Source organism: Hippopotamus amphibius, chromosome 3 (genome assembly GCF_030028045.1).
Source record: "Hippopotamus amphibius kiboko isolate mHipAmp2 chromosome 3, mHipAmp2.hap2, whole genome shotgun sequence".
Taxonomy (NCBI): Eukaryota; Metazoa; Chordata; class Mammalia; order Artiodactyla; family Hippopotamidae; genus Hippopotamus; species Hippopotamus amphibius.
The window spans coordinates 170475755-170495944 of record NC_080188.1 but is presented as its reverse complement, the minus strand read 5'-3'; the positions used below and the strand labels follow the sequence as shown (position 1 = coordinate 170495944).

The following is a 20190-nucleotide window of genomic DNA, read 5'->3' as shown; positions in this document are numbered from 1 at the left end:
ACTAAGCTGTATTTATTGAAATATACTTTTATTTTTATGAACTTTTATAATGAGGGCAATTTAAAGTGTTGATGATATTTGCTTTTTGAATGTCATTGTTTTATGCACTAAAACGTAGTGTGTAATTTTGTTGTACATCTGTAAAATATAATGTGAAATTCCCTATAATACCATCCCCTTCAAGGGTAATCACTGTTAACTATTTGTTATATGTTTCCTTAAAGTTTTTTTCTATGCTTAATTTAAGTCATTTGTTCATTCAGTAGACATACATTCTACTGTGTGTCAGGTACTGTGCTAGTTTTGGTAAACGAAACACTTATTAAAGATATATATTTGTTCTGGGCCAAAATTGTTGGATTCAGTGCCCTGGTTCTTGAGGTTTCAGAAATCATTAATATTTGGTATTTAACTTTCAAAGCATTTTACACTTAGTATTTGAGGTGTGTGGGTAGATCAAAATGTAAACAAACTGTTAATTGATTTTGGGGACGTAAGTTTAAAAATAAAATTAGATTGTAAACCTTTTGCCTTTGGCGTAAGATAAGCAAAAGATTAATTACAGATACCTGTATGGTTGAATAAGATGTACTTCTTAGAGCTAAAATTTCAGTTGTAAACTCAATCCCATGTATATATGTATGTATGTGTATATATATATATATTTTTAGGGAGCAGTCATCTGATAAGTACATCTTCTTGGCGAGATGGACAAAAATTAGTAAAGAAAATTCTGGGACCTGCACCTAGAGTAGAGCAGAAAGAGCGAAGAGCAGCATCAAGTGACAGAAGTGGAAGAGAAAGGACTACTAAATCTGGTGAGTAATTAAATTAGTAAATTAAATTAACCATTGAAATTGTTGAGCAAAGCAATTAAAAGTTGCTTGAGTAAGTACTTTGAGAGGTGAAAATACTCTTTTAAGAATGCTCTTAAGACTTTGCTTTATAACTGTGAATGTAGCTCAAAAAAGAAGAAATGCTCTATTGGACTTGTCTGTGGATAATTTCCATATATAGATGATATGATGATCTTTATTAAGCATTCTGTTTGTGTTATGTTAATTATATTTAGCTGTCATTATGAATAAATAGCAAAGCATCATGTAATCAAATCCTATTAGACTTTTAGGGACCTTTAGAGAATCAAGTCCAATTTGTCTTATCTCCACAGACATAAGCACAGGTAGACATTTACAAGGTTGGATTTTTGTTTGTTTGTTTGACCGATTAGGAAACAGGTCCTGAGAGAGAAGTGAGTTTTCTCAAGGGTATACAGTCAGTGGGTAAGAAACTTTGATCTAGATCTATAGGTCTTTAGTTCGACCTTCAAGTCCATTACTATTTTCTTTTTGAAACGTCTTGAGTGCTAATTTGAAACAACTAGTTACTTTTTCATGAACACTAATTTTGGGAAATGAAATATAAATACCTACAAGCCAGCTTTCCTTTTCAATAGCAAAAATTTGCCTCAATTTGAGCTTCTGGAATGGATTCAGTAAGAAATGCAAATTGGTATATAGAAGTCAATATATATTTTGTATTTGCTCTTCACTTTCATCTAGCTTATAAATAAACTCACACCATCCTCAGTCTAAAATTAAGCCACATCAGCAAACATTTAAGTGTTAAATGATTGTTTTTCTATATATTTAATTGTTTCTGTTATTCATTGGAGAGTTGTGGCAGCCTAGCATTGTCTGTTTTTTAACAACTCTTTGGGGGTCTGGGGAGGGAGAGAAATAGTAACATTAAATATGCACACGGGAATGGGAGAGAAATAGTAATTCTCTTAATATTAATAGTTAAATATTCACATCAACAACAAGATCTGTCCTTATTTCAGAAATATTAAAAAATGCACTTTTTAAAAATGCTGAGGAAGTACAGTTTCTAAGAGTATTGAAATTCTTATGTTTTTCTTTCCTTCTAAAATACTCCTTAGGAGACTTTATAGGATATTTGAGTTTAAGATAAAGTGAAATTCCCTAATTTTCTCCTTAGTGCAGTAAATCTTAGGAGTGAATATAGAGTTTTAATACATCACTAACAGTTCATACTTTGTAGGGGGTCATATTGGAAGAGCAGAATCGGATCCTAGATTGGATGTTTCACACAGACATCTTCCACGAAACTCAGAACGTTCAAGAAGTAGAGCTCGGTCAGAAAATAATGTAAAGAAATTAGTTCCATCTCTTCCAGATAATAAACAGGAGGAAAACGCTGCCTTAAATAAGGACTTTTTACCTGTTGAAATTCGTGGAATTCTTGATGACCTACAGCTGGATTCAACAGCTCCGGCTGCAAGGCAAGAGACAGGAGAGTTACAAAATCAGAAGTCATCAGCATCAATACAAGCTCCTAGGAGTCATAGCCCAATAAAAAGAAAACCTGACAAAGTAACAGCTAACGAAGATCCCCCTGTTATTTCCAAGAAGCGTCACTATGATACAGATGAGGTACGACAGTACATTGTTAGACAGCAGGAGGAAAGGAAGAGGAAGCAAAATGAGGAGAAGAAGGCTCAAAAGGAGGCCACTGAACAGAAGAACAAACGATTACAGGAGCTCTACCGGAAACAGAAAGAAGCCTTTACTAAAGTGAAAAATGTGCCTCCTTCTGAGCCATCAGCAACTAGGCGAATGCAGGAAACTTACTCCAAATTGCTTCTAGAAAAGTCATTGCTTGAAGAGCCAACTCATCAACATAGTACACAGGAAACACAGGTAATAGTAGTGATAGAAATACGAAGGGAAGTACTTCAGGGTTAGGAAAAGCTTACGTGCTATACTATTTAAAAATTACTCACCATTCCTAACATTCAGACGTATGCTCAGACAGTATTTATAATAATGATGACCTTTCATGAAGTTTATTTTATATGCAGAATAATTTGATAAATATGATTGTAAATAAGTGCTCAGTTTCCTAGAGTGGTTGTTGCTGAGCTGTCTCGTCATTGCTGTTATATCCTTTCCTAGTTTTTATTGTATTACTGAGCAAAGTTAGACTGTGTTAATAATGAAAAGCCTAATTTGGTTATCTGTGCTGAAATTAGAGAATATCCTACATTAGTGTGCTAATCTTATGACTACTGCTATTGTTTTTAATGATAAGAATAACATTTGAGTCTAGCATGTGCCACATACTGTTTTAAATGCTTTACAGGCTTAAGTTTCAGTAAATCCTCACAACCCTAAGAAGGGTAGGTACTACTAGTATTTCCACTTATTAGGTGAGAAAACTGAGGTTTAGAAAGAGTATTATTTCCTCCGAGTTATGCAGTGAGTGTTAGGTGCTCTTGTTGGATTTCAGGTGTAATTTTGCTGTTAGCTATAGTGGCTGCTTTTAAGACAAACTAATTTGAATTGGTTTTATTTGAGAGAAAAAAGCTCCTGCATTTCATGATCTTTATAAAGTTGAAGCAACTTAATATTTATCTTACGTGCTCCTTGAATATATCTTTATGATGGGAGTCAGATAAATTTGATGTCCTTTTCTCCTAGACGAGACCAGGGTATCAGCCATCTGGAGAATCTGATAAAGAGAACAAAGTGCAGGAACGTCCCCCAAGTGCATCTTCCAGTAGTGACATGTCTCTGTCAGAACCTCCACAGCCTCTTGCAAGGTATAAAGGGGAGAATGAAAGATGATTAAGGTTCTTTCTTTCTACGATATTAGCATAGTCGTCTATGCTCAGTGAATTTTGTTGATTGACTGTCTGTGTGAAGAAGAGATTCATTTAGAAATTGGTTAATATCTTCTGATGGATACTTAAGCATGGTGTACATCTGTACTTACTGCATGCCCTATTCTATTGTTCAACTCTTGCCTGTTCTTTAATATCCGGTGTAAACATCAGTTCCTCCTGGGGATCATCTGCAGTTGGAAGCACTCTTGCCTTCTCTGACCTAAACACATGATAAATGTTTGTTGATAAATGAATGACAGTGAAATTAATATTTTTAAGTGTTTGTGTTGAATATTTTTCAAAAGACATTTCTGTATCCCTCACTATTCAAAATTTCTTCATATGACTCATATCAATATAGCTTACCTCTCAAAAAGTATACTTGGATATGTGTATGAACACATGGGCAAGGACTAAGAAAGGATTTGATTTGAGTTCAGATTGGTGATTGAGGGCTATTTTACCTTAAATTAAGAAAAAAAAATTTTTTTGCTGTAATGTTTGCAGTAAAGTTAAAAAAAAAAACCCAACTATCTGTCCATGAAAGTTAAGATGATTTTCAGATTACATGGTTATAAATTAGACTTTAAAAGAACTGTTTTGGGAAGAGAAAGATTTTGAAATTCTTCTTTAAGAATGCACAAATAAAAATCAAGGCACTTACCAGTTTTGGGTTGATACATATGATCCTCTCACCCTCTTACTTCCCCCCTTACCCCCCAAGAGAATAATAATATTGATAAAAATAGCTAACATTTATTGTTTGTTACGTTTCAGGCACTGATCTAAGTACTTTGCGCATATCATTTTATTTAATCCTCTAATTCTATGGGTTCTCTCAGTTACTTTATGCTTGAAAGCACAGCATTTCTTTTCCCTGCCCTTCATGTTCCATCATTCTGCATTAGCTACCTGGAAAACTCCAAATTACATATCTGACATTGAAGACCTTGAAGATCCAACTCAAAAGTCAATTTCCTTGGCTAGCAGAGCTCATTGTTCCTTATCTATACCCTATTGAACTTTATATATCTTTGTATTAGTACTTAACGACCTCGTGTTTCGCTGTTTATTAGTCTCTCATCCCTGCTAGATCTTTTGAAACTGGAGAGTAAGGATTAGGTCATAACTGGATTAAGTCTTTCCATTTTTGTATACTGCTGTTCCTCTGCCATCAACATACAGCCTGCCACAAAATTGTCATTCTGAATACTTAAATTTAAAGATCTTGGATTTTGGGGGACTTCCCTGGTAGTGCAGTGGATAAGACTCTGCTCTCCCAATGCGGGGGGTCCAGATTTGATACCTGGTCAAGGAACTAGATCCCACATGCAAGCTGCAACTAAGAGTTTTGCATGCCACAACTAAGGAGCCTGCCTGCTGTAACTAGGACCCAGCACAATCAAGTAAATAAATAAATATTTTTTTAAAAAGGCACCTGTTTACAGTGTTCTTTAAAAAAAAAAGAGAGAGAGATCTTGGATTTTTACTCAGCAGTACCTTTTTATTTATAACTTCCTTTGTATTTGCATTACTACCAGCTTAGTTTGGGCACTGATAACCTCACACCTTGCATTTGTAATAGTCTGTATTCTTTAGTATAGAATCTACTCACTAGTCTTCCTTTAATCCACTTTCACAGCAGTCCTTCAATATAAAAGACTGCTACAACATAACCTTCAACCAGACCTTGGATAACATGCCTTTCATTTCCCTTATCACCCTAGTTACCCTCCTCCAGATTTTTTCCAACTTAATAGGACTTCAGATTTATTCATACTAGTTTGGTCTAAGGTTTCAGCCTGTCTAAATAACTTTGAATCATAATTTGATAATTCGTTAGATTAGTCATGCCTCCTAGCTTTCTGTTGTCTACAAATTTGATAAGCATGTCTTCATGTCATCATCCAAAAATAAAGGATAAGACCAAGGACAAAACCTCATATTATTTTTCCTAAGGATCTTCTTAATAGTTAACACCAGCCTTTAACCTTTGTATAGTATTCCTTAAGATATAGGGAGGGTGTCCATAGTCTGGAAACATAAGTGAATTATATAATGTCATCCAGGACATCTTTAGTCTGTTTCTAGCCTTTAACAACGCCCTACCAATTTTTTGTATGTACAATGTTAAACATAACTGTTAGGTGTTTATTAAATATGTGTTGATTAGAGTAATATCATGCCTAAAATCTTAAGCATTTCTCTTTTATGTAACATTATTTTTAAAGGGAAAGGTAGAGCCAGTGCTGTAAAAAAGTTTTGTCCACAGAGTTTTAAGGGTTATAATGCCTTGTCTTTAATTAATAGCTTTAAAAATATGTCTTAGTTGAAGAAAGCTGTTTACAAAACAGTAAGTATGATAAGACTTCATTTTTGTGAAAATAACATGAAACACAACATACATATAGAGAAATGTTTGGAAAAATATAATTCTAAATGCAGTAGTGGGGTGCTTCTTCCTCTTTGGTATCTATGAATGGTCTTTATCTTTTTTATCCTCCGTCTGTGCCCCCCGCACCGTGGCTATGTATTACTCTTACAATCAGAAAAAACCCCAAACTTAAAAAAGCATGATTTAGTTATGAGGTCCTGTGTTAACTAACATGTTGTAACTTTCATTTCCAGAAGGGACTTGATGGATCCTACTTGGATGCAGCCTGACAGACTGAGTCCGCGAGTCCACCATTCTCAACCACAGCCTCTTGTTGGAACAGCTGGAAATTTACTTTCCCATCTCTTGAGTCTAGAGCATGTAGGAATTTTGCATAAGGATTTGGAATCCATTTTACCAACTAGGAAGAATCATAATATGGCTTCAGGGCCATTAACTTTTACACCTCAACCATATCTGACCTCACCAGCTGCTCATCCAGATGCCTTGTTAAAACCTAGTGCTAGCCAATATAAGAGTAAACTGGATCGTATTGAAGCCTTGAAAGCAACAGCTGCTTCTTTGTCCAGCAGGATTGAAAGTGAAGCCAAGAAATTAGCTGGGGCTAACATTAACTATGGGTCCGGATGGAACACTGAGTATGATGTGCAGCGAACACCCCAAGAAGATGGACATTGGACCAAGGTTATAAGTCCACCTGTGAAAGAGGATGCAGGAGATGTTTTCTCTGCTCGAATTCAAAAGATGCTGGGAACCTGTGTATCTCATGCAACTTTTGATGATGATCTTCCTGGTGTAGGCAACCTTAGTGAATTTAAGAAGCTTCCTGAGATGATAAGACCTCATAGTGCCATATCAAGCTTCAGAATGAGATCCCCTGGTCCCAAACCAGAAGGGCTGCTGGCACAGTTGTGTAAGAGGCAGACTGACTCTTCTAGCTCTGATGTGCAAGCTTGTTCTCAAGACAAAGCCAAAGTGTCTCTTGGTTCCAGCACAGATTCAGTCAGTGAAGGGCCTCTTCTTAGTGAGGGTAGTCTCTCTGAAGAAGAGGGAGGTCGAGATGGACAGTCCCCTTTGAAGTTAGCAGAAATCTTTAAGGAAAAGGAATTTTGTGCTGGAGAAAGAAATGCTTATGAACCCATCAAAGAGTTTCAGAAGGAAGCTGAAAAATTCTTGCCACTCTTTGGGCACATAGGTGGTACACAAAGCAAAGGACCATGGGAAGAATTGGCAAAGGGAAGTCCACATAGTGTCATTAATATTTTTACAAAATCATATAAGTTGTATGGAAAAGGTGAGAAAAATAAGTAACCCTTGTAATATTTGTATATTCTGTACAAGATAATACTTAACTATACATTTTCATCGTTCATTACGAGGATAGTGTGCAGGTTTATTATTGTCCAAATTAATCTGAATTATCTGCAAGCTTCAACTAGAGTATTGTAATTTAATCTTTAAAATTTTATTTTTTAGTTGTTACTGTCATAAAATAATGGTTGGTGGTCATAGAAATTTTGGTCTAATTTAGGGAAATTCATAGGTGATGTTCAGGATTGGTATGTATCAAGTGTATACTAGGTTTACTGTGACCAGAGTTGTATATTTAGATAGAAAATAATGTATTTCTTAAAACAGTGATTTGTGTGTGAATCACTGGGAATATAGTGGTTAAGAATTGAGAGGGGCAACTGTAGTGACATTTCTAATGTGGAAACAAATCTATTACTGTTTGTCAAAGCTAATTTTAAAAACAGACTTTGAGAGTAATGTAGCTCTATATTTGGGTCCTGAAACAATAACTTTTTTAAAAAATTAATTAATTTTATTGGCTGTGTTGGGTCTTTTTTGCTGTGCGTGGGCTTTCTTTTTAGTTGTGGTGAGTGGGGGCTACTCTTCGTTGTGGTGCGTAGGCTCCTCATTGCCGTGGCTTCTCTTGTTGAGGAGCACGGGCTCTAGGCGCGTGGGCTTCAGTAGTTGCAGCACATGGGCTCAATAGTTGTGACTCACGGGCTCTAGAGCGCAGGCTCAATAGTTGTGGCACACGGGCTTAGTTGTTCCGTGGCATGTGAGATCTTCCTGGAGCAGGGATCGAACCCGTGTCCCCTGCATTGGCAGGTGGATTCTCAACTGCTGCGTCACCTAGGAAGCCCCTGAAACAGTAACTTTTAAAGTTCCCTTCTTATCTGAAATCCTGCAACACAACTTTTAGTTTTCTATGATGGACTCAATTCCTTCAAGTCTCTTCATCTGTTCTTCCTACCGTAGGTGGTTTCTACCCATCTTATACTAACATAACCTTAGAATTCCAAGGTTCTGGAGAGTGAGACTGAGCCCTAAGTCCGCTATGGTGTGGTTTTTTTTTTCATCTCCATTCTACATAGTGAACAACTTATCTGACAAATGAATCGATTTCATTCGTTCAGCATGTGCTTAATTGGGTATCCCATTGCATTCTCCTAAAATTCACATTTAGCCACTTTGTTATGATCTTGTGCAGATCTATATGTGCTGTTGATCTCTTTTGTTTAATACTTATTTCTATAGGTGGTACTTTGAAAGTCCTTTGGATATTAAAGTTCTTTTGATTAAAGCAAAGTGCTTTTAAATCAACATGCTCAATTTTTTTTCACGAAAAAGTTGGATTTGTTCTTAAATCCTGTTAGATTTTCATTAAGATATAGTTACACTGAAATATTTAGAGTTGAAATAATATGTTATCTGGGATTTGTTTCAAAGTAATATTTGGGGAGAGCTACATATGGAAGGAATAGGAAGTTTAAAGCTGGGTGATGATACGCTGGTTTCATTATATGATTCTCTCTACTGTCAAGTAAGTTGGAAAATTTCCCTGATAAAAATTAAAAATGTGTTGCTAGATATAAAGATAACTTGAAAAGAAGCACTAATAAAAGCAAACTAAAATGTCCCTAAATCCGTGTTGTTAATCCCCAGGTTGTAGAATGCTTTGCTTATACTTTTTTTTAATTTTTGTTTTAAAACACATTTCAATTATTGCTTTTGACAGGATTTGAAGACAGGTTGGAAAGAGGAACATCAGCATCGCGGCCTTTGAATGCCATCACAACCCCTCTAAGCAGCGTTTCATATGAAGATGATTTTGTCTCCTCTGCAGGGAGTGGGACTTTGACAGAAAAAAAGTCAGCTCTTGAACCCAAGTAAGAATATGTTAACAATATGGAATAAAATCTGAAGAGTGAGAAAAATGTACAAATGAGAACTATGGTCTGAATATTAGTCAAGTTTTGCTGGTTTAAAGATAGCACAGTGATCATTAAGAGCATGGGCTCTGGATCCAGACTGTGTGGGTTTAATTACTGTTTCTCCTAATTATTAGTTGTTTGTCATTGCTTAATTTCCCTGTGCGTCAGTTTTCTTCTCTGTTAAAGTATTATGAATATTCACTGAAATACAAAGTACATAGAACAAGGCCTGACACATAATAAGCAAAATATAGATTGTTAAATCAATCTGTGAATCCCCATTAGGGGTTAGTATTAGGAAAACTATCCTGGTATATTAATGTGAGATGATTAAGAATTGATTTTCTGTGATAGAATTGAGGATGACTTGATAGACACTTGACTGTATGATTCTAAGGCATCAATAAATTTTTTTAATAATTGGGATAACATTAAAATTTTTCAAGTCTGAAAAATAGCAATATTGTAATGTTAGTATTTATTGAGCAGTTAATGTACAAGGCACTGAGAGGATTGAGTGGGCTTTACCTGTGTTAACTCATTCTTACAATAGTGATACTGATAAGTATTTTTGTTACTATTCCTGCTTGAGAGGAAACTGAAGCACTAAGGTTGTTACTTGTACAGCATCATATATAGTAAGTGAATCAGATTTTGCCAGAGAGAATTTCCTTCCTAAATTTTGTTACCATATAAAATAATATGTAATTACTTACATGCAATGTAATTTTCTTCACAAATTACAAATTGTAATGCACATAAAATTATTGGATGATCTTTTAAAAATTAGTTATATCTATCTGGATTAATGAAAATAAGTATTAAGATTGTAGCAGAAGTATAGTTTTCAATTTTGAACTTTAAACAAAAGACTAATTTTTAAATCAAGACTTGCAAGGATTTAATTGTGATATTTAATATCACCAGCCAATATGATTTATTGCATTTTATTGCTAAGTTGAGGTAGAACATATTAAATTGTTGTTCCCTATAAGATTATCAGAAGGAAAATAATAGATTATAAATTTGAATAGAAATTGAGGTCACATTTTTCAGTATCTAACATTATATTTTTTTTCTCTTATGTGTCTAAATTACCAATTTTTATTGGTCTCACTTCAGTAAAAAACTGCCTGAGACTTTTCTCAGTAATAAATTGAGGCATGGGAAATAATCCAGGCTTTTGGTACTAAAGAATCAAGGACGAAGGGATAGCTGGGACGAAGTGAGAGAGTAGCATAGACATATATACACTACCAACTGTAAAATAGACAGCTGGTGGGAAGTTGCTGTATAGCAAAGGGAGATCAACTTGATGATGGGTGATGCCTTAGAGGGCCAGGACAGGGAGGGTGGGAGGGAGTCGAGGGAGGGAGGGGATATGGGGATATATGTATAAATGCAGCTGATTCACTTTGGTGTACCTCAAAAGCTGGTATGAGTGTAAAGCAATTATATTCCAATAAAGAGCTTAAATAAATAAAAGAATCAAGGAAAGTGGAAAGCGTCTTTGATTATAGTTATATTCTCCTTGTGACAATAGATTTTAAAATATCTATAGTTTTAGCAGTGATTTGAGACTTTTTATTTCTTTCTTTAACCACTGTTACTTATTCTTTGACAGTATTGGTAGTAACAGTTTAGGCATTCAGGAGGATCATTCCAGCAGAAAGTCTGCCTATGATCTTTCCTCTGTGGATGTTACCTCCCAGCACTCATCAGGGGCCCAGTCTGCTGCATCATCTCGTTCCTCTTCTTCTTCTTCTTCTAAAGGAAAGAAAGGGAAAAAGGAAAAGATAGAATGTAAGTGGAATTCTGCATGGTAATTTTGTTTCTCTTACCAGTGACTTTGTGATAGTGATCTAAAGTTACAATTTGATTTCATAAGTTAGAGGAATTTCTTTATGATAATAATGTAATCGGCTTTCACATTCATTTGTCATTACAATGCCTTTTGATATATAACATTATAAATCTTTTGCTTACTACAAAAGGAATATGTTAACAATGATAAAAAAAATTAAGGATTATAGATAAACAGTTGTACAAGAAATGTAAATCTCTGTTGATTCTTCCGCTCAGAGGTGATTACTGTTAACATTTCTGGTACCTATTTTTCCAGTATATATATAAAACTAGGCACACTCCCAGATACATTTTTATTTAAAAAACAAGTGAAATTATATTGTTTTGCAACTGCTTTTTAGAAAACTTTATATCATGTACATTTCTGAGAGTCATTAAATAAGTATAATACTAAAGTTTCCTTATCTGTAAAATGAAGATGATAATACATGCTTTATATGGTAATTTTAAAGCTTGCATATATAATGTGTACATCTCATTTGCTCTGTAGGCCTAGAGGTGAGAAGATAACAGTAATTAGGCAAAGGCCTTTTAAGCTCGCAGCATGGTCACTAGGGAATGATTTTGCTTCCACAGTTATTTTTCCTAATAGTAAAAAGTTGCGCATTGAGTTAAAAAAAGAAAAAAAAAAAAAAAAGAGGGGGAGGAGAAATCTGCAAATATAGAAAATTATTTAAAAATTAAAAATCACCTGTATTCCCTCCGCCTAGAGATAACCAGTGGTAATTTTTTTTTAGATTTTATTTTATTGTGGTAAAATGTGCATAATGTAAACTTTATCATTTTAACCATTTTCAAGTGTATAGTTCAGTGCTATTAACCACATTCACATTGTTGCACAACCAGCATCATTACCCAACTCCAGAACTTTCTCGTCATCCTGTGCTGAAACTCTGAACCCATTAAACAGTAGTGTCCCTTTCCTCCCTTCCCTGAGCCCCTGCTAACCACTGTTTTCTTTTCTGTCTCTATGAATTTGACCACTCTAGGTACTTCATACAAGTAGCAATATCCAATATTCGTTGTTTTGTGTCTGGCTTGTTTCATTTAGCATAATGTCTTCAGATTTCATCCATGTTGTAGCATGTGGCAGAATGTCCTTCCTTTTTGAGACTGAATAATATTCCATTATATGAATATAACACATTTTGTATATTCTTCTGTCAGCTGATGGATATCTTGGTTGTTTCAACCTTTTGGCTATTGTGAATAATGTGGACATGAACATTGGTGTACAAATACTTTTTGAGTCCCTACTTTCAATTCTTTTGTGTATATACCCAGTTGTAGACTTGCTGGATCAAAAGGCATTTCTATAGTTACTTTTTGAGGAACTGCCATATAGTTTTCCATAGCAGCTACAACATTTTACATTCTCACCAGTAATGCACACAGGTTCCAGTTTCTCCACGTACATACTAAAATAACACTTGCTGTTTTCTGGTTTGGGGGGCTTTTTTTTGAAGAATAGATATCCTAATGGATGTAAAATGTTAACATTTTTAGTAAGAACCCTTCCAGACAATCAGTACGCATATGTAAATAGAAAATGTTACATGTATGAGATCACCTTTTATGTGGTGTTTTTTTCTGTCTACGGGTTGCAGATACCTTTCTCTGTTAGTAAATATGGATAACCCTTTGTAAAGACTACCTAGTGTTCTGTTATTTGAACATATTGTTATTTATTTAGTCAATTCCCCATTGCTAGACATTTGGGTTTTTTCTTTTCTTCTTTTTTTTCTGTAATAAACACTGCTGCATTGAATATCCTTACAAATGCATCTTTATGCATTGATCTGCTTCTTTCCTTTAAGAGAAAATCCTAGAGGGGTGATAATAGGACAATGAGTATGCCATGCTTAAAATTTGAATACATTTTCCCAAGTAGCTCTTCATAAAGCTAGTGCCATTTTATACTTCCAATGTGAGAGTGTTAGGAGAGATTATTTTTTAATCATTTACCTAGTATAACTCTCTTGCAGATTGGAAGTGTTCTGAAAGTCTTTGGCAGGGAGATTAGACATTGTTTTATCAACACTTCCCGAAGCCTGTCTTTTCTTGTGAAATACTGATTCAGTGCAATAGGCTGTTTCATAGGTGTTCTGAGGATAAAAGAGCTCCATGGTTCCATGAACTTGGGAAATGCTTTTAGAGTGAAATAGGCTTCTTTCTTACAGGATTTATCAACACTTTTAATGTGCTAATGTGGATTATTTATTTTAGGATGAGGATGAGGCTATTGTGTGAACTATTTTTCAAATTTATTTGACCACAGAATCAGTTCTTCAATCAGCATGTTACATTAGAATTCAGAATACCTTTTGAGAAATGCCAATCTTGCTCAGTTCTTTTATTTTGCAGTTGTTATGTTTTGTTATGTTAGTGTCTCACCTAAGGTTACTAACTAGTTATTGGCAAAGCCTAGATTCTGACTTCTAACTCCTAAATCAAGTATACCTTCTACTACAGTATATTATACAACTTAAGATATCATGATATATTAAATATATTAGTATAAACAATATAATTCAATATAGGTTTTAAAAATTATGATCTAAAACTTGATTAGATGAAATACAGGTAGTGTTCATGGCTTTTAGTTTCCCTGATCTCGTCTCACAATGCCATAAAAAAACCCATATATTTTACTTTCCACAGCATCAACTTAAAACTTAGTACTTTATCCTGAAGTTCTTAGATGTGTAAATTTTGTTATATATACTCCATCTGGTGGTGAAAAAGTGTATCTGCATGCTCACTCAACTGCTTCCCAATGTAGTTGAAAATAGTTGGTAAAGTGGTAATCATCAGAAAAAAAGTATTTATCTTAATTTAACTTTAAAACATATAAATATACTTTCATTTGGCGGTGTTTTAAACTAGGGGCAAACGTTTTCTTTGCATATATAGGTCCCTTGATTGGAGTTTAGATCTTTCTTGCATAGACCATTGTATTGTTTACAATTTCTAGTTTTTTTGAAATCAAGAACAATTTTTAAATTGTGTATTTATTTTAAAAAACAATATATTAAGTGAATAAAGTGTTTTTATTGTAAAAGAGTGTTTATTATGTTTATTATGGGAAAATTAGAGATAAACAGTATTAACAGCTTGCTTCTAGCCTAGGGATCATAAGTATATTTTAGGTTATAGAATCCTTTCTAATTGATTAATAATCTTCTAGATTATTTGTGTTTTTCTTCCCATTATGATAATGCAGTAAGCATGTTTTATTCATTGTATACATCATCACATAGCTTCCTAGGAGGAATTACTATGAGTCAGGTGGCATTTCTGAGTCAAGGGCTTGGCTGGAAAATGATTTTTATATATTTTTTTAAGTTGTCCTCATGAAAACATATATGAATTTGCACTCCCATGAAGATGGTGTATGAGTATTATTTCCTTTTTGTGCTGAATGACACTTAAGGTTTCGTTACTTTAAAAATATTTGCTAATCTAATAATGAAAATCGGCATCTATTGAAGTGATTTGCATTTCTTTGATTGATAGTTGGGTTTAATATTTCTTATATAGTAAGATTGTTCTCATTTTTCCTTTTTTAAACCAAATTTTAATGAAAAATTATTACCTTATTGCTGTCACTGCAGCATAATATAGCACAATTTTAAAATTTATCCTTTTTTATGTGGTAAAAATAGCTAACATAAAATTTGCCATTTGAACCATTTTAAGTGTACCATTCAGTGGCATTAAATTTATTTACACTGTTTGCACCCAAGTTTCCCTACTATCCATCTCCAGAACTTCTTCATCCTCCTGTTCTGAAACTCTGTACCTATTAAACAGTGACTCCCTATTCCTCCCTCCCCAGCCCCTGGCAGCCACCATTTTACTTTCTGTCTGTATGATTTTGGCTAGGAAGTATAACCATTGATGTGTCCAGTTCAGTGGCATTAAGTACATTCACATTATTGTGCAGCTATCACTATTTTATCCATCTCCACAACTGTTTTATTATCCCAAATTGAAACTCTATGTCCACTAAATAATAACTCTCATTCTCCCCTCCCCTCAGCCCCTGGTAACAGCTGTTCTACTTTGTGTATCTCTATGAATTTGCCTACTCTAAGTACCTCATATAGGTGTATAATCCTGCAGTATTTGTTCTTGTGTGATTGGGTGGCTTATTTTACTTAGCACAGTATTGTCAAGGTTCATCCATGTAGTAGCATATATCAAAATGTCCTTCCTTTTTAAGCTGTATAATATTTCATTGTATGTATGTACCATGTTTTGTTTATGCAGTCATTGTTGAGCAAGGACGCTTGAGTCGCTTCTGCCTTTTAGCTGTTGTGAATAATGCTGCTGTGAACATGGGTGTGCAGCATAATTGTTTTTTTACTTTTCCATTTTCTTTTGATCTTTTTTTTTGTTTATTTTATTTTATTATTTTTTGGGGGGTACACCAGGTTCAATCATCTGTTTTTATACACATATCCCCATATTCCCTCCCTTCCTTGACTCCCCCCCCTCGAGTCCCCCCCACTTCTTTTGATCTTTAACCATATATCTACATTAAAAATTGTTTTTAGCTTCCATTAAAATGTGTACGCAATTTTTTCTGCTTTTTTTTTTTAAACATAGCAGATATTTTTCTGTGCTGTTATTGAAACATATCATCAAAGGGAACAATGCTCTAGACTTAAGAGTCATGAGGTCTGGGTTTATGTCCTCTTTCTGCCATTGACGGTGTATCCTTAAGTTATTTAGCCTCATAGATCTCTAGTTACTTCATCAGCAAATTAAGCATATGGTACCCACTTCATAAGGTGTTTAAGAGCAATAAGGTAATATATATGCAGTGCATTTTAAATGACAAAGTGCTATGTAAATATTCAGGTTACTATTATCTATGTAATTTAGACAATTCTATTGTTGGAAATGTAGGTTGAAATTTTTTAAATTGTAAAATTATGCGTTGAATATCATACACAACTTTTGTTTGTTTCAATAATCTCCTTAAGATGCCCCTGTAAGTAAGATTATTCTGAGTTGGAGAATATGAACAGTTTTATGAATCTGGCTACGTAGGTCTTGCCATAGAGTTTTTCGAAAGGATTGTGTAGTTCAGTTGACTGTTGATAGTATTTTTCTCTCACCTCTGGGTTTTATCCCTAAAAAATTTCTTTGTGGTTACTTTTTTAGTAGGGATAGAGTAGTACTTCATTCTTGTTTAATATGCTTGTCCTTGTTTTTTAACCATTTGATCTAAGACCAGTTTCTTTTTAATAGCAAGTAGGAGATATTAATGGAAGAAACTTCACTTCTCTTAAATGTAAGCAAAGAATGAACTGCTTTATCTTAGATATGAAAAACAAATTTTTAAGATAAAAAGTCCGTTTTAAGATATTCTGGTTTGTACTTCTTGTTAGTTTATTGAAATCTAGGTATCAGTTACTTCTCAGTAGCTTCTAATATTGGGAATCAGTTTTATAAGAAATTTACTTTACAGGGCTAGATTCACTCACTGGAAATATTCAGAACTCACTTCTTGATGAAGAAAAAGTACACTCTGGTTCAGAACGTGGCTCTCATCAAGGAAAGAAATCTGGGACCAGTAGCAAACTTTCTGTTAAAGATTATGAGCAGACTCTTGACACCGATAGCACTTTGGAGGATCTTTCTGGGCATTCTTTGAGGTAAAGTAATGCAATTTTATACTGTAATTCATATTTAATTAAAGTTACAATATCATTGATGTTCAGAGAATTCACTTAATAAATTTATATATTTTCCGTATTTTTTGTAGTTTTGTTCATAACTGTAGTCTTTATATTTTAGAATATAGTCATCTCTCCCCTAAACAGTTACAACCATTCGCACAGGAATTCTCTGCCTCTAGCACAACCTACCTTTCTATTCTAAATGCCATTGCCACAGTTGTTTTCTTGACTCAGTTCTTTGACCAAGCAGCTACTCTCCTTAGGATCCTCTGGGAGGTCACAGTTACCCCATAGATCAACACTAAGAGCTCAACTTTATTTGAGGTATTATCACTAGGCTACCAAAGACTATCTTATTTCCTTTGTTTATACATTTTTATTCTCAACTGTATTCTTCTACTCTTTAAACACAACCACGTAGTGTCCTTTTGGTGTCGTCGTTTATTTGTACCTCTGAACTTTTCTCTTCTGCTCAACTTATTAGATGACTCAAGCAGATTTTGCAGTCTCACTCTTTTATTGACTATGGAACTTGCACATTGTGTTTTTTTCCTTCGTTTTTATATCATAATATATTATGCACTTAGCCTATTGCATACAAATAACTGTTGCTTCATGTACAGTTCCTACTCTGTCTACGTGACTTTTTATCTGCTGCACTAGTTTTGTCCTTCTGGAAATTTAAGCTCTGAGAAGATATGAATTTATTTTTTTTTAAATTTCAAAACTATGTGCTTTTTCTAGTACAGTGTCACATACAGATAATCATTGCTTTCCTGTTGCAGATAATGCCATATCATTAATACCATCATTGTTAAATTTTAATTTATTTGTCAGTGATTTTGAAATTCAGAAAACTTTACCCTTCCTTAAGAGATACTCTGATGATTTAATTGGCAAAATCTACAAAGTTAAACTTTTTTAAAACAGAATCCATTGCCAAATAAGTTGATAAATGCCTCATACTATAGTCTAGACCCCCACTTTTCCACCTATGGAGATTTACAGTGGATAAAACAATGTGAGGTTTTTAAAAAATTATTTTTAAGAAAGGAGTCCAGAATTAAAAAAAATTATTTATCCTGTTTTTTTTCTTAACTTACTTGGCTGTAGACACATGCTGTCTCCACGTTCTTTCCCTTTGTTTCCTTTTCATTTTTTGGAAAATGTATTAACATCATTGGAAACGCTAGTCTAGGTAAATCTCTGCAGAGCAAATATAAATTCATCTTATAAAACCATAAGGTGAGATTCAGACAGAATACTTTGTTTTGATGTTCTGTTGAAATTCTTTGATGGAAGTCTGTTGGGAGACAGAAGTAATGATAATTCTTATTATGTTTCATAAATGAAATTGTCAGACTTAAAAATAGTATTTCTCTAAACCATCAGTAGGAGATTAAAGTTCACTGAAATCAAGTGAGTGCCTCTCAAGACTACTTTTATTCAAATATTTAAATGTTAGTGTAAGAGAAATGTTTACCTTTGAAAACCATTTCATAGTTTTAGTAAAGTTAAAAGTAAGCTTGCTTTAGCATGTTGAAATATGCTGCCTGCTAACATGCTTTATAGGGTATTTGAGTAAGTTAGTCAATAAATATATGTTTAGTGCAAAGCAACATGCTTCTTTTTATGAGAAACAATACCTTTAATGAGCTTAGTGCCATATGTTAAATTAAATGCCTTGAGTTGTTTTAATCAAACTGCTATGAGAGGTTACTTCTTAGAAAGTTCAGGAAAGAACTATAGCATTAAAAAGTAGAGAGAAAGAAATGGACATATATAAAGTATTTAGAAATGGTTAGTATGAAAATTTTTTGCTGACTTTTTGGTTAAGAGGAATAACAAGAGTAATTTTTGTCATTTTAAAATTTTTAACAGAAAATGATATTTTATTCTTTCAGAGACTTATTTTAAGATATTTTTAGTAAAATAGGCTTGACCTTGCCATTTTTATATGATTGTAATTTTATTGCTATATAAGCCGTAAGTATTCTAGAGGATTTTGCCTTATACTACAATAAGTGGTTCATGATAAATGTACATTGTAGAGGAAGGAGTTAAGTGCCGATTTAATCAAGAGACTCCTTTTCCATATTATGAGCAGGGTTGTCCCTAGCTTATTCCGCACTGTAAATCTAGCAATAAGAGGAGTACTCATAGTCATTCACTCAGCATAGAGACTCTCTTAAATGAATAAATGCCTGAATCAGCTTTTTAAAGCTAATGTTAATAAAATTTTGCATGTTATTCTTATTAATTGTTTAGATGATTTTTGTTGTTTTCCTTCCTCTAATGTTTTTATGAAACAAAACTTCTAGTGTCTCATCAGACAAGGGAAGATCTCAGAAAACTCCAACTTCTCCCCTATCTCCAAGTTCCCAGAAATTGTTGCAGTTTGACCTTCCAGGAACTTCATTGGAAAGATCTAAATCCTCAATAGTAGTGACTCCAAGTATAACAGGATTTAAGCCTAATGCAACTTTTGCTGATACGAACCTGGGTGCAAACAGAACGACGACAGAAATGACTTCAACACCAGGCAAGTAGATCCATGCAGCTGTAATTTAAAAAATAAGATATTAGCTTTTATTTTAAAATTTCTTTTCTTTCAATTAAACCATAGAGAAATGTTATTTCAACTGAATGCAATTTCTTTTTGAAGTATTAAACAAAAATTGTGCAGGAAAATAACTATCAGAAAGCATGAGAGATGCCAGTCGTGACTTTTCCCATTTTGCTAGCATTAGTCAAAAGACACTTGAAAAAAAAAAATTAGTCAAAAGACACTTCCCATATATGTGCTTCTGGCTGTTTATAGATACATATGTATTATGTACACTTGCATGTATACACGCACAAAAGAAATAACTATTAAAATACATTGTGCTAGTAAGTCACTGTCTTTCCTACAAAGGAAAGCAGACTTGTTTTTGGATCTTAAAATGAGAAATGTATTTTAGAAATCTATGAGATGTAATTTCATGTGAACTTTCATATTTGACAATTATATGCCTTCCAGGTTCTAAGCGCTTTTCTCCTGCTGGCCTCCAGCATCGTATGGCAGCAGAACTCAGTTACTTGAGTGCCATTGAGGAGTCGGTGCGCCAGCTATCAGATGTAGAAAGAGTTAGAGGCATTTCACTTGCTCAGCAGGAGAGTGTGTCTCTGGCTCAGATCATAAAGGTATTTGTGGAGTTTTCTTTAGCTTTCTGCCTTTTTTTCTCTTCTCCTTTGCTGTTTAAAATAGTCTTAATGATGAGTTAAAAAACAAAACAAAACTTCAACCTGCCAAGTAGGAAAAAAATACTGTCATACAGTACCTAT

The 20190-nt window shown here is 34.0% G+C and overlaps 1 protein-coding gene across 6 annotated transcripts in view; it reads left to right on the top strand.

Moving 5' to 3' along the window:
- Nucleotides 1-20190, top strand: part of CEP350 (centrosomal protein 350) — a 147509-nt gene that overhangs the window by 43736 nt on the left and 83583 nt on the right. For 5 of the 6 annotated variants that reach the window (XM_057726102.1, XM_057726101.1, XM_057726099.1 and 2 more), the window contains 9 exons: nt 672-818; nt 2065-2723; nt 3504-3625; nt 6317-7377; nt 9112-9262; nt 10932-11110; nt 16653-16839; nt 19185-19405; nt 19886-20049. In XM_057726102.1, the coding sequence (XP_057582085.1) occupies nt 672-818; nt 2065-2723; nt 3504-3625; nt 6317-7377; nt 9112-9262; nt 10932-11110; nt 16653-16839; nt 19185-19405; nt 19886-20049 (2891 nt within the window). The remainder of the gene's footprint in view (nt 1-671; nt 819-2064; nt 2724-3503; nt 3626-6316; nt 7378-9111; nt 9263-10931; nt 11111-16652; nt 16840-19184; nt 19406-19885; nt 20050-20190) is intronic. The other variant, XM_057726103.1, reaches the window with a different exon arrangement.